Source organism: Mus caroli, chromosome 18 (assembly GCF_900094665.2).
Source record: "Mus caroli chromosome 18, CAROLI_EIJ_v1.1, whole genome shotgun sequence".
Classification (NCBI taxonomy): Eukaryota; Metazoa; Chordata; class Mammalia; order Rodentia; family Muridae; genus Mus; species Mus caroli.
Genome location: NC_034587.1, coordinates 36,166,619 through 36,181,558, shown reverse-complemented (window position 1 = coordinate 36,181,558; position 14,940 = coordinate 36,166,619). Strand labels below are relative to the sequence as shown.

General features: G+C 43.4%; 1 protein-coding gene across 2 annotated transcripts in view; it reads right to left on the bottom strand.

Annotated features, from left to right (window-relative positions):
* Positions 1–1,237: 1,237 nt before the first annotated feature.
* LOC115029847 overlaps positions 1,238–14,940 on the bottom strand; it is an 89,415-nt gene continuing 75,712 nt past the window's right edge. Inside the window, exon 4 of one of the 2 annotated variants that reach the window (XM_029471751.1) lies at positions 1,238–1,865. In XM_029471751.1, coding sequence (XP_029327611.1) covers positions 1,671–1,865 — 195 coding nt within the window. In that variant the 3' untranslated portion in view covers positions 1,238–1,670. Of the gene's footprint in view, positions 1,866–11,022; positions 12,772–14,940 lie in introns of those variants that run through there. The other variant, XR_003835405.1, reaches the window with a different exon arrangement.

Sequence of the window (14,940 nt, the reverse complement as noted above, 5' to 3'; positions counted from 1 at the left end):
GGTTGGGACCATAGGAGGGAAGGTAGATGATGTGGCTTATATTTTCTCCTGGGAAGGAATTTTAGCACTACAAGGCCAGTTACAAGTTCCAGACTGTGTGTGCCAATGAGGAAAACCTATTTCAGATGGAACTGTAGCTTGGTTTTCTAGTTATAAATTAGAAGAACATTTAACATCTAGTCTTTCCAGTTAATTTTTTAACCTAATATTTTTATTGAATCTTTGGAAATTTTACATAATGTATCCTGATCACCCTTCCTCCCTACTCCTCCCAGGTCTTCCCTCCCCCACCCCCAGACTCTTGTGGCCTCCCCTCCAATATATATAAAGATTTTTTTTTTAAGTTCAATTTGAGCGGGACGTGGTAGCACACGCCTTTAATCCCAGCACTTGGGAGGCAGAGGCAGGTGGATTTCTGAGTTCCAGGACAGCCTGGTCTACAGAGTGAGTTCCAGGACAGCCAGGACTATACAGAGAAACTCTGTCTCGAAAAACAAACAAACAAACAAACAAACAAAAAAAGTTCAATTTGTGTGTTCCCTATACTCACTGGAGCATGCTCTAACTACCAGTGTCCATCCACTTAAAGGAGTCCTTCTCCACCCTCATTCCTGCCAGTAGCTGTTTATTGTAGAGGGCTACACTTCAGCATCCTTATGACAATTTTTAAGAGTTCTCATCAATGGCCTCCTGTCTAGGGATGTTAGATGTTAGATCTAACACTCCGTTAGGGGTGTTAGATGTTGGGCTTGGGGTTGTCACAGAAGCCTTCTATGTCTCTCTCTCCCAACTATGAGTCTGCAGTCATTGATACCACTGTAGGAGAGGCTTTCTTGTCCTTTACAGTCTGCAGGAACATGGTTCATGGTATCTGGTGACAGCACAGGCCACAGACACCCATCTGGCCTCTGGTATCAGCATGTGCCACAGACTTAAGCTTGGTCTCTTGTGGCAGTACTGGCCATGGAGATCACCATGGCTTCAGGCAGCAGCACAGATCAAGGACATTCACATGGATTTTGGTGGTAACACAGGCCACTGATATTAATTCGACCCCACAGCAGACCAGAGATCCAGACACAGCCCCTGGCTATAGCATGGACCATAGATATCAATTTGGTCTCAATATGCAACACAGGTTACTCAAATCTGCAGTAACTTTCAGATTACTAGTTTTCTACTTACAAATTAGAAGAGCAGTCAACATCTAGACCTTCCAGCTATTTTTTAACACAATGTTTTTTATTGAATATTTGGCAATTTCACATGATGTAACCTGATCCCCCTTACTCCCCACTCCTCCCAGGTCTCCCCTCCCTCACCCCTCCAGCTACAGCAGAACCATTGACCCAAACATGCCTGGAACATGGCCCATGGCAGCAGTACAAACTAGAGGCATCAGCCTGGACCCCAGCAGTAGCTCAACCCCAGATGTGGTTCAGCCTCCCTCCACAGCATACTCACACTGTTCTTCTCCAGCCTTCCCACCATTCCATCCCCAAACCATTCATCACAGTGGCATTGGGAACTCAGTACATATATTGCCCCCACACAGCTCTACATAATAAATACTCAACGCCGCAAGTCACTGGTCTGGCTCAAGGGCTCTGGTCTCTGAAGCACTGTAAATACAGGACGATTGCCAAGATCTCTTCAATCACAGTCTTGTTTCAGGTTTTCATCTTCCTTGGCAACAACATGCTCCTGGATCTTACGGCGCAGCACCAGCTTCTCCTCGTGGTCCAGCAGCTCGTAGATGGAATAGGTGTTGGGGTTGACCAACTTGAAGCACCAGATCTGAGCTCAATGGCAGCCACATTGGCCAGGCTGGCCACACCAAATGATTGGGAGGCTCTTCCAGCCAGCTGCTCCATAAAATGGCAATGAGAAACTGTTTTACAACCCAAAAGGAATAGATCATATATATGAATATAAGAGGGGAAGGTTTTTTTTAAAAAAAAAAAGTGTCTACTGGGGTCATTTTAAAGACCCAGTTTCCTACTTTTTTCCCCAAAGCAATCACAGATCAGAAAAGTGGGCCCACTGAATATCAAAAGATGTGGTATCCACACATGTGCAGGTACATAGAGGCCAGAGGACAATCTCAGATGTCATCTTCCCTTGAGATAAACTCCTTCCTTAGCCTAGAACTAATCAACTAAGAAAGACTAGCTAACCAGTGAGTCCTACCCCCAGTGCTGGAATTCCAAGTGCCTGCCCATGCCCTACACTCTCATGTGAGTTCTGAGGCTCGAACTCAGATCCTCATGATTGTGAGGCAAGCACATGCTAACTGAGCTGTCCCCCCATCCCTATCCCGCCCCTGAAAGATTATCTTTGAGCTAAGCTCAAGGGCTCACAGAACCAGTGCCATGGCTCTGAAGAAACAATAGAGCACCCCATCAATCACAATGTTTTTTAAGCAAAGTCATAGAATGAAAAGTCTTAATGAAAAGTGTTTTAGAACATTACATTTGAATTCTGCCTTTGGTACTCACAGGCTTTCATTGATGGTAAGTTACTAAAGTTTCTGAGTCTCTATATCTTGATCATCAAGTGTAATAATCAACTGATAGTTCATACAGTTATAATCAAGAAGAAGTAAAATACTATGCAGAATGCCCTGCCAGGTATATCATAAATGCTATGGTGGTTTGAATAAAAATGCCCCCATAAGTTCATAGGGACTTGCCCAATTATGAGGTGTGGCCCTGTAGGAGGAAGTGTGTCACTGGGGGAGGGCTTTGAGGTTTCAAATGTTTAAGTCAGGCTCAGTCTCACTCTCTCTGTCTGCTGCCTGCCAATCCAGATGTAGAACTTTCAGCCAGCACCATGTCTGCCTGCTTACCACCATGCTTTCTGCCATCATAATAATGGACTAGGCAGTAAGCCAGCCCCAATTAAATGTTTTGCTTATTAAGAGTTGCCATGGTCACTGTGTCCCTTCACAGCAATAGAAACCCTAACTAAGATAGATGATCAGTGAAAGCTGGGTTTGGTGACACATGTCTGTAATCCTTGTACTCAGACGACTTAGGTAGAAGGATGGCCACAAATTTGAAGCTTGCCTAAGCTACAAAGTTAGTCCCAAGACAGCCTAGGCTACAGTGTAAAATCCTATCTCAAAAGAAAAAAATTCTCAAATTACCAATGAATAATTGCACTATTATTGTATATGCTTCTAAAAATCCATTTACCATAGCTTTTTAAAAATCTAGAAATCACAGTTTTTAAATTGAATTAAATAATGAAATGAAAATATTTCACTCATACAAAAGCAGTTTTAGCATAACTGGTTGAAATAATTTGCTTAAATATCTATTTATAGCATTCTTAGAAAAGGACACATATTTTTTCCCTGTGGAGGACACAATTAAAGCAGATTTGTCATTGAAATGTCCCAAAGATTATTCTTCTATACAGACAGCCTAGAGTCTATTTCTTTTCTGTAAATAATTTGGTAAAGATTAATAATATAGTCTTTATTCATTTGTATGTGTATTGTGGGAGGTGTTGGGGGCCGGGCAGGGTTTCATATAATCCATGCAGATCTTGAGCTCCCTTTGTAGCCAAGACTACCTTGAACTTGAACTCACCCTTTATAGTTCAAGACTACCCTTGAACTCGTCCATCATGTCACAGTGCTGAGATTAGGGGCCACCACACCTGACAGAACCTAGTATTTCAAGATTGTAGTTATAATATCATTATCTTGTCTCTTGTAGAGTAATACTAAAAGCACAATAATAAGTGTAGAACAGAGTTGAGCTTTAATCAATATTTCATGTCTATGTAACCTAGGGCAATTAATCTCTCTAAGCCCTTTATTTTTTAAGTGAAAACTGGGAACAGTAACCTAGCCTTTCTCAGACAGTTGCAATGATATATGCTCATAAATTATTACTTGGATCAGTATTTTTAAGTGTTATGTTTGAAACAAAAAGTTAGTACAATAAAATGGTACATTATTGAAAGATGGATTTTAATGAATTTCAGTTCTCTTTTGCTTCCTCAAGTAGAATTACGTACATTTTAAGAGAATTGATTTTCAGAATAATATTGTGGATGATAGAGATTGGAGCTCAGGTAAAAAAGTAGAATTGCAGGTAGATGTATTTGATGTAAAAAGTAAGCCATGAGCTATAAGAGCACAGAACAAGTTCCACTTAGGATGCTAAAGAGATCTGCATTTTACTTTTACATTTACACTTACACTTACTTTGGGGCATCACTCCTCAGATATATTCTTTTACCTTCGCAATTGAAAATTGTTGGACCTCTTAACCCAATAAAATCGGGGCCCCACTTCTTAAAGGCAAAGCCCAGTCTATGTGGATGTATCATCAGCACCTAGAACAGCTCCCATGACTTGTCAACTCCAGGGTAGCCAGATACCCAGTGAATAAAGAATGAAGGATTTCAGGAATGGGCAACTTGGCATACACTAAACGCCCCAAGCGCTGCTTAGAAGTGTGGATGGAAGATGAACTGGTCTCACAGCTACCTAAGAGGAAAAAATAAAGAGTAAACTTCATGCCCTGAAGGCCTAGCTGTGAAGACTTGGCCCTCAGGGACTTGGATTTCTGGGGAGAAGAACAAAGGGAACATGCACAAGCTGAATAATTCCATGCCACTAAGGGTAAAGAAGTAAAAAACTGAGACAGTCTCGGGCTGACCTTGAACTTACATGATGAAAGATTTCAATCAAAGAGGAAACTGCTATACAACAAAATCCCCGTTAGCTCCTATAGTATATTAGGGAACGTCCTTTCCATACTGTGGAAAGTACCAAGAGCAAGAGGAACTTTACAGCTAACCTGACCTGTGGTTATAACATAGGCTCTAAGAGGAAACACAGACTTACAGACTTTAACTGATAACTCCTTCTGTGGATGTTTCTTAAAATCTTCCTGTTTTCATGCAAGACTAGGCACCAAAAGTCAGGGATGAACTCGCAGTTTTCATCCCTACAAGGAGGCTACATAGCATACCAAACACCTGATTTTTTTAGTGCAATCATGTGTGAGTGTGTGTGTGTGTGAGAGAGAGAGAGAGAGGAGGGAAGAGAGAAAGACATAGAAATGGAGCCGGCTATGGGGAATCCAGATCACCTTGAAGAATCTACAAGGTTTTCTAGAAAGCTGGTACCTCAGCTGAAGCTTATGTCATGCAGAATTAGAGGTATAAGATGTGTCATCTGCTACACTGGGTATAACATAAGCAAAGCCCTAGTGGCATGAGCCATATGCTACATGCAGAAAAATCACACACACACACACAACAGCTCACTCAGAGGTGCTGCTGAAAGAGGACACAGGGCACAACACAGAAGCCTTATTTAGCAGGCCAAAGAGTATGGCTGAGGACAATGATGATGGAAAGCCAAAGAATCTGTGAAATGTGATGCCATATGCACACACTTAGAGGCAAGGAGAATGATATGGAAATTGTAACAAATGACCAAAGGTGATGTCACTCTGAAGCAGGAAAAGGAATGGATCAAAGTCAGTAAGACTTAAAGTAAGGATGGCTAGAAAGAGGAATCAGGGAAACCCTGAAATCTCTGTCTTAGAAGTATTTCAAGCATAAGTAAAATAGGATGAGATTTTAGCCATTATCTTAATTATAGTCTCTTTATTGTAATAATAAAAACAAACAAACAAAACCTCAACAAAAGCAGCTTGAAAGAGAGGGGATTTATTTTGGTTCAAAGTTCTAGTGGATAGTACATCATGGGGGTAGGGGGGAGCAGGTGGTAGGAGCTTGAAGTACTGACCACAAGACATCCACAGCCAGGAAGCAAGAAGCAGGAAGCAGGAGGAGGCAAGTGAATGTTCTCAGCTAGCTCCTCCCTTTTTATATAGTCTGAGACCCAAGCACCAATGACACTCCTACTTTTATAGTCACAGGTGTGCCTGGAGGCTTGTCTCCTAGGTAACTCTAGATCCTGTCAAATTGCTGATACTAACTGTCACGGGTATTTTGACTTAGAAACAGTAAGGGAAAAACATTCATTTAAATTCACCCATCCATTAAAACTCTGTTGAGAAGTCCCTCTATAGGACTTCCCAAGTGTGAATTTGAAGGGAGAATTAGGAGTCACTGAGAATGGCTGGCACTGTGACAGCAAGGAAGCTCTTGGAAAGAACCTGATCCATGGGTGAAGTCACAGTGCTGGAACACACAAAGGCACAAAGGCAACCCCCTGGAGCACACAGAAAGGGTAAAGGAGGCAGAAACAGAGCAGTCAGAAAGGCAAAGTCGGAAAAACCCCAAGAACATGACTAGTACCAAGGCCTTTGGAGCTTTTGCCCATTGTAAGGTCTCTTCATGAATTATTCTTCAATAGAAAGTTCGGAAAGCCATGGGATCTCCAATGTTATGAGAAAGTACCTAACAAGATACTTCTGATACTGTAAGGAACAGAGACTCACACTCCATCATGGTAAGCAAGTCTCCATTCAGGAACATGAAACAGCAGTCACAGGGCATCTCCAATCAGGAAGCAGGGAGTGGCAGGTGCTGGTGCTCGGCTCCATTTTCATTCTGTCTTGGACCCCAGCCCATGAGAAAGGCCCATCACTATCCATGGTGGGTCTTCCCACCTCTGTTCAATCTCTCTGAAAACACCCTCCCCTAGGTGATTCTCAATCCCATCAAGTTGGCAATAAAGATTTACCATCCCACGGGAGGGTTGCTTTTTCTAGAGCTTTCTTACTGACTGAAGGGGGTGTATTGCATTCTTTGTTACAAAATTTAAATGTAAAGTTAATGTATGCTTTATCATTAAACAATTTGTTGTTACCTTTTCCTCACTTACGATTAGATTTTAGTTGTTTTGTTTTTATGGTTGTTTTGTTTCATCTCGTCTTGTCTTGTTTTTCAAGGCAGGATTTCTTTGTGTAGCCCTGGCTGTTCCAGGACTCACTCTGTAGACCAGGCTGGCATCAACCACACAGACTCCTACCTGCCTCTGTTTCCCGAGTGCGGGGATGTGTGCCACCACTTACGGTATGATTAGTATTCTTTACTCCTGATGTTAACTGCCTACTGTTCACTTAAACCAGATGATGCAGTGTGGCCAACATACACCGAACCGAGTAGTCTGATTGTAACATTTATTTAGCATTGCATATTGAATGTAAGGAGTACCAATGAAAGATCTAGCTTCTGATCATTCCCATATAAGCATGGTAATTGCTGGTTGAAGTGGGAATTTCTGGTTTCATTTTGTCATCTGATGTTTCTCTGGCAGTTATCTTATGAGAGGATGTTTTGCTGAGGCAGACACGTGAGAGGGAGTTTTTGCAGAGAATGGACATGTGGTGTTTCTCGGGAGGCTGCCTGGTAAAAGGGCATGCAATGTTTTGCTGGAGGGAAACCCTGACAGGACATGTGATGTTTGGAAAGAATGCAAGTATAACCCAGCTCACAGTGGACAATGCTCTGGCATTGGTTCACCCTGCTTTCTTTGCTGATCTTTGCTTGTTGTGACTTCATAGAAAGAAACACACCAAAGAACTTCTGGGGGTGTTCTCGATGTTTCTTGCTGCTTTAGCAGACTCATGCTGATCGGCGGAGCCTCGCGGTTTCTTCTGGATCGAGCCGATGCTGCTGATTCCCGTTTGGTGTTTTGCTAGTGGACTGAACTGCTGACAACAAAAACTGGAATTGACCCAAAGAACTACTTCTAAACAGGTCCACATCCCCCTTGTTCTATTAGCCATCTTCCTCCCCTCCCTTTGGTCAGTGGACTATAAGGGAGGTTGAAGCATTTAAGAACCTTACTAAAATAGGTTTTGAAAAAGTGTAAGCTGACAGCTAGTTGGCTAGATCTGGTTTATGATTGTCTTTTTCTTTGCCTATTGGGGGTCTGTATTCCTCTCTTATGGTAGCAGCAGCGAAGTTTTTCTTAGAGAAAATCCTTTTCTCATTCCTTGTTCAAGCGGTTAATGAGGAGCTGATTTTTCCAAGATTCCCAGAAAAACCAAAGGGCTCACAGTTGATCAGGAAGGCATTGTAGCTTATGTTTGGATGGGCAAAGAACGTATGACCCAGTCAGAAGCAATGAGGTAAAACACTTGGGCCTGATGGAGCAACCAGACCACAGCACGCTTTGCTGAACCCGAAGCTGGATGGATGTGCACCTGGACTCGCTGTGGTCAAACACTATGGGTCGAGACTGTTGGAGAAGGAAGCTAATGCTGATGGAAAACGGAGACCAAGTGCTCTAGATGCTGATTAACACCTGGCCTCTCCATATCCCAAAGCCAGCATACTGATACACTCATCAGCATGAGTCGATGCGGTCTCTATTTGAACTTGGTCGGATCTTTATGAGTTTCTCATTGCTTGTAACCACAAAGTCCAGGTGAAAAACTTAATTTCATCTTGGTGTTCCCTGCTTCATCCTCCAGCAGGGAAGCAACTATCCAATGCCACAGTTGTTCCCAGCCAGCCCATCATGCGCACATTTGCAGGGTAGCCTCCCATGCTATCTCCACCCTGTACTCCTAGCTCAGAGATCTGTTCCTCCCCTGAATAACTTGAACTCCCAGCCTCAGCAACTGGCCTCACTGCTTCTCAGGGACTCTCCCTGTTTATTCTAATCACCTACAGCAGGCTCTTTCTACCCAGCCAGTTTGTTTGTTTGAATAAGAAGAGGCAGCACTGGCTGCGAGCCACTTCTGTCCCCAGACTTGGAAAACCCAGTGCCAAATTATCAGATTCTGGCCCCCACCCAGCACTACCAGCAGGTACACGCTGTTCCAGCTCCAGCCTCCTGGTCCCGAGGATCTAGCCTGCTGCTTTTTCCTTCTTCCCTCCTGAGGGCAGGTTCTGCCCGGTGTTATTTCCGGTTCCATCATCTCTGTTGTTGATGTGTCACCTCTGACTTAAGCCATTTCCCTTTCAGTGATCTTGGGAATTTTTTTTAAAATCATAACTCAGTGATCTAGAGCAATCTGTCATCCTTTCATAACCTCACATAGCATTCACCCTCCTTCATATAAAGCTGCTTCTTCTTCTCCCACCTCCAGTCGAGGTAAGAAAAGCCCTTCATAGCTGCCAGGGAAGGGGAACAGCCACCTTCAGAATCATAGATAGAGTTTCTCTTCAGCTTTTCCAGAAACATTGGGGGATAACAAAGGGACAAAAGCTCTCCTGAGTATACACACAATGACTTGGCCTCCCTTCTCCATTATTATTATCTTTCTCTTGTCTAATAAATATAAATTGAATTGTCTTTTATGGGCTCTTCAAGCTCTGGAGAACTGAGCTGTAATCACTATACATTCAACAAATCTTTAATTGTCCATTACACACCAGGCGCTGTGCTAAGTCACAGTGAATGAGAGAGGCAAAAATCTTCTCTTCCTTCAGATGGAAACCCCCATGGGGGCAGAGGAGAGGCCTCATCCCATACATAAACAAATGGGTGAGTGAAATGTCAGCCAGGGAGAAGTGCTGCATGACAAAACAAACTGTAATGTGTCTCAGAGGCTGGGGAACTACTGTGACAGAGTGATCAGGGAAGGTAGACTTGAGGCAGTGTCCCAGAAGGCCAGCACGGGCAAAGGTCCTGAGCATAAAGCAAGCTTGCTGTGACATAGTACAGGTTAGCAAGCTGCAATCCAGAGACCAAACCCAATCTTATTGCCTCCTCCTCTCCTCCTTCTCTCCCTCTTTCTCCTCTCCCTCTTCCTCCTCATCACTCTAGAGGTGAAGAGTAGAGGGGGAGTAGAGGGGTAGTAGTGGTGGTATATGGAATATTTATGCGTATGTGTGCATGAACTTGTTGGCATAGGTATGTGCACACATGTGTGCAGGAGTGCATGCTGATATGTGCATGTGAGTGTGGGGGCCAGAGGCAAAGGTCAGGTTCTTTGATCACTATCCACCTTTAACTTTTGACCCAGGGTCTGTCACTGATGCTGAAGATCATCAATTTAACTAGGCTGGCTGACCAATGAAATTCAATCAATTTAACGAGGCTGGATGACCAATGAAATGCAAAGATCTGCCTGTCTCCCCCCTCCCCCACGCCTTCCCTGACCCCTCACCCCAGTACTAAGATTACAAGCACAGGGTTTCTTACATGACTTCTGGGGGGGAGGGGTGTCCAAACTCAAGTCCACCAAAGTGACAAGCACTTTGCTGGCTAAACTGTTCCCCACCCACCCACCCCCAGAACCCAGCCTATTTTCTTTATTTGGTTCTAAGAATGGATTTTACATTTTTTAAGTGACTAAACAACAAAACAATAAATGACATTTCATGATGCATGGGAATTATGTGAAGTTCGAGTTTCAGTAACCATAAATAAGTTTTACTGGACCACAGCCATGTTCACTCATTAATGTATTTTCCATGGCTGGTGATTTTTTCAAGCCTTTGGCTGGGCTGAGCAGCTGTATCTGTATGTTCTTGTGGCAGAAAGCTTACAGACTCCTGCATTAAAGGAACAGGAACACATCTTTCTAGGCTTGAGGAAACACTGAATTTATTTTAATTATGTGCATTCCCTTTGCCTTTATATAACAGAAACCCCGTGTCTCGCTTGACTTAAATAATGTGCACAGAAAGGAGCCATTTTGAACCATAAAGACCAGTCCATTAGCCCACGAACACCGATTAGTGACCTCAGCCAATGCGACATTTAACAGAAGAATCTTCTAGCTAAGCTCTGTTTGGCTTCCTGGCTCACAGAATTGTGAAATACAGTACAGAAAATGTTGTTTTAAGTTATGGCATTTTGTGACAACTGTTTTACTAAGTTATTCAAATAGGACAAACAATGCCCCTCCCCCAAATGCTTTTCTGGTTAATTGACTATAAGGACACTCGAAAAATTACTATATTAATTCCAAAAACATTCAAATCTGACAATGTAGAAAACAATGTAAGCTACATGGACCCATCCACCTTCCGAGTCAATGGAGAAGGGAAGTCCGCTGGTCATAACTGCGAGCTGTCTTAGGTTTCCATTGCTAGAATAAAACACCATGACCAAAAGCAACTTGGGAAGGAAAGGGTTTATTTCATCTTACAACTCTCCGGTCATCCTCCATCTCTGAGGGAAGTCAGGTGAGGAAACTGGAGGCAGGGACTAGAGCAGAGACCACCGAGGAGTGCTGCTTCCCTGCTTGCTCTTTCTGACTTGCTCAGCCTGTTTTCTCAGCTCTTCCTTTCCTAGTGCCCTAAACTACAAAGACTTCCCCCCACCCTTTGCTATGATGTTTCCTGAGCATTTTGTTATATTGTTAAAAACATCAACTGGAAACTGGTTACTCCTTAATCAATTGTTCTCTGCATTTTTACCAGTTGTAGTTTTCTTTAATGGTCTCGATCTGTTGCAAAGAGAAGTTTCTTTGTATGAGGGGTGAGTATAAGAATTAAATATTTAGAATGCAGTCAGGAATCATGTTGGTTTAGTAAAGTAGCAGTTGTCGTTTCTCCTTCAGCAACCATGATCTTACTAGCCCTGAGTGAGTAGTTGTTAGCTCTCAGTACCACGCATAATCTCCCCTGCCCCTTTGAGCAGTTCTTAAGTCCAATTAGAGAGCTGTTGGTTACCACCAGGATATGGGTGCCACTACTGCCCTTAGGGTTATCATGCCATGCTGGTTATTGGTGTGGTTCGTTGGTGCCATAGCTAGGTAGGACTATTAATGGCTTCCCTTCCTTGGCAGCTTGTATAGTTCCTGCAGGTAATATGAGAGCTGGTCTTCAAGATCACATATAGCTTGCTCTCTTGAGTGCTGTGCCTGAAGTGCATGGCATCTTCAACTATAGGGACTTACCTTCAACTTCTGGAAAGCAAACAGAGACAAGAGACATAGCCTATTTTGGGGGTGTGGGGGGGAGGATGTCTCTTGGACCCCTATGACCAACCATTGGAAATAGGATTTTGCATACCTGGCACTGGGACTTTTTGTTAGATATTCCATGACTCTTGGGGAGTAGCTTTCTTATTTTAACAACTGTCACAGATAATCCTAATCTTACAGATCTCTGAACCATTGCTTTGGCAAGCTGGAAATAAAAGAGTTTTTAAGCCTCCCATGTGGCTATATCAGAAGGTTTTGTTTCTGGGCTAGAGGTGTAGTTCAGAGGTAGAGTGTTTGCCCAACATAAACAACCCTAGATCCAATTTGCAACAAGGAAAGCCATGCAGATGAGACAAAGAGATTTCATTTCTGCCACTAACTGGCTCCTGGGACAAAGCCCTTTTATTCAGACCTCAGTGGCCCCTGCATTAGCTCACTGACCCAGAAGCTCTTTGGAGATTCTTCCCACTCTCTCATCCTACTGGGGACCACACCTCAGGTGTAAACTATCAGAAGGCCAGTAGGACTGTCAATCAAAACGCTCTGTTGCATCCAGTTTAGCCAATCAGATTCTCTCACTCACAGGAAATTAAATTTGAGAGTCTCTTCATTTCTGCCCTGTGCCTTCTGAAATCTAGGTTTATTGTTTTGTTTTGTTTCATTCTCTCTCTTTCCCTCACCCCAGCTTTCCCTAGGGATCCATAAGTAACCCACAGCCTTGTAGTGAATCCTTTGTGTTGCTGAAGTGAGCCCGTCTGTTCAACTTTACAGCGAACCCGGAGTCTCTGCGAATCAAGATCTTTGATAGAGTGTTCTATATGATAATGATACCATAGTTTCCATTCTTATAAAGCCACTAAGAATGATCCTTTTGTGACGATAGAGACCATGCCATGGGAGATCAAGAGCATATTTGAATAATGACATCTTTGTTCCAGTAATCCTAGGAAGCAAAGAAAAAAATCTTCAGTAAGATAAATGGTTATTCACTGTCTCGCTGAAATATCTCAAATTGAAACAGAATTTCATTTTTGGCTAAGTCTTTTCCTAAACAAGGATTATTGTTCTGGACCTTGAGAAAAGAAAGGATGAGGGGAAAAGAGGAGTTTGGGGTTCAGTTTAAAACAACCCCCTCAACTTCATTTACCCTATACACATGAATTCAAGGAAAGTTCAAGTCTTGAAGTATTTTGAAGAGGGATGGAAATTACATTCAGGATATACAAAGGAAATAGCTTTAATAGGTGATACCTTCTCTTAGCAGCCACTGTTCTGTTCCTCCCTCATCTCTTAGTGGCAGTTAGCACTGCCAACACCCTCCTGACTCTATCAGGCAGTGACTGAGCAGCTCCGGTGAACTGGGCACCACAGGTGACTTTTGCCTACATCGCCTCATTTAACCCCTACTATATGCCCTTGAATGCCAATGTCATTGCCCCCATTTTACAGAAAGGAAGGAGGGAAGCTCAGTGAGGTTGAACCTGAGGGTTGGTTAGCCATGAGATCACTTAATCTGTGTCCTCATTGTTAGGTCTAGAGCTCAGGACAAAAGGCTAGCTGAAGTGTCTATTTAACATATCAAAGTGGCTGCCAGGCTCCCCCAGCATCTCTCAGTCCCTACCTGTTATAGGGTATGGCTGGCATACCCTGCCCTCTATCCTAAACTTTCCCAGTCCAGGGGCTGGATTGTCTTTCCTCAAGATGTCCTTTCCCTATAAAAATCTGGCCTTTTAGGTTCCCTGGCCCTTCACTCTCTTGGCTCTCCCCTCTCCCATCTCTCTTCCCATGGCTTGGCTCATGTTCACTCTGGACTCTCCCAGATGTCTTGGCCTCTGCAAATGCTCTCCCTTTTATCTATAATAAACCTTCTCCTCCACCATACCAGAAGCAGTCATGTCCTTCCTTTTTCATTCTTATTTTTCATTTACTCATCTTTCCCCAGGTCTTTCTTATCCAATGCTTCTTTGCCTTAGATTGGAAGCATGCCCAGTCCAAGGCAACACTGTAGAGTGTTAAGTGAGACATCCCATCTCAAAGAAAACAGGAATTCATCTTACCGCTCCATATCTTGCTTTGAATCCCGGACCAGACTATAGTAAGTTTTTCCATAGGATTGCCAGGATATACCCAGCACAGGGAAAGTACTCAAAACATACTTAGAGAATCAGTGAATATCCTATAAGGCCCTCAGACTGACAAATCATCACAAATCATCACAGAGTGAAGAGAATGTAGAGGCTGGGGAATAGCTGGAAATAGAGTGTGCCTAGCAGGCATGAGGCTAGACTCCAACACCAAAGAGGAAAAGGAAGGGGAAGGGGAAGGAAGGGGAGGAGAGAGGAGAAGAGGGAAGGGAAAGAGAGGGGAGGGAAGTGGAAGAGAAGGAAAATCAAGAGAAGGGAATCTCTTCTTGGGGGATGAAAACCCCTTGCTAGCTTATTAAAGCCAGCCAACTTTGAAGTATAGCTAAGCCATCAAACAACACTGGGTGATTCTAAACCAAGAAGCTCAGAAGCTGGGCTCTGTCTTCTGGATACAGCTATGCTTTGGCTTGAATTCATGAAGAGCAGAAGCTTCCAACATTCTCCTGTGATCAGTATAAGATAAAAGTCTGGGATAGCAGCAATGCCTTCCCCAGGGCAAGTTAACTTTCAAAGAGCTCAATTCCAGAGCGTATACTCTCCCCCAGGACAGGGAGCATCATGTAGCTCGATCATCTTCAGAGCTGGAACTAAGCCTTGGCTGATTGTAGAGGTACTTTGTTCTTCAACTCCTCACATGGAAAGATGCAAACAGACACTTACCCACCTGCTGAACTTCCCTACCAGCTCCAGAAGGCTCCCTTGGTAGTCAGTCTCCTTCACTCACTACTGTTTAGCTATGAGTTTGACCTTGAGGTTTCAGGCTAGGCTTTAGCTATGCCACGGTCCAGATTGTGAGCTTAGGCAGAACACAGTCATTCTTAATGCCAGAGGGGGCCTTGTTGAGTTATGATCATGTATATGGCCTGCCTAGAGCCATGCTGGGTATGTGACTAGGAGTCAGAAAATGGTGACTTCATTGCAGTAACAGCACTGCTGGCTTTGTTCACACAGTTTATGCTTAACAGTAA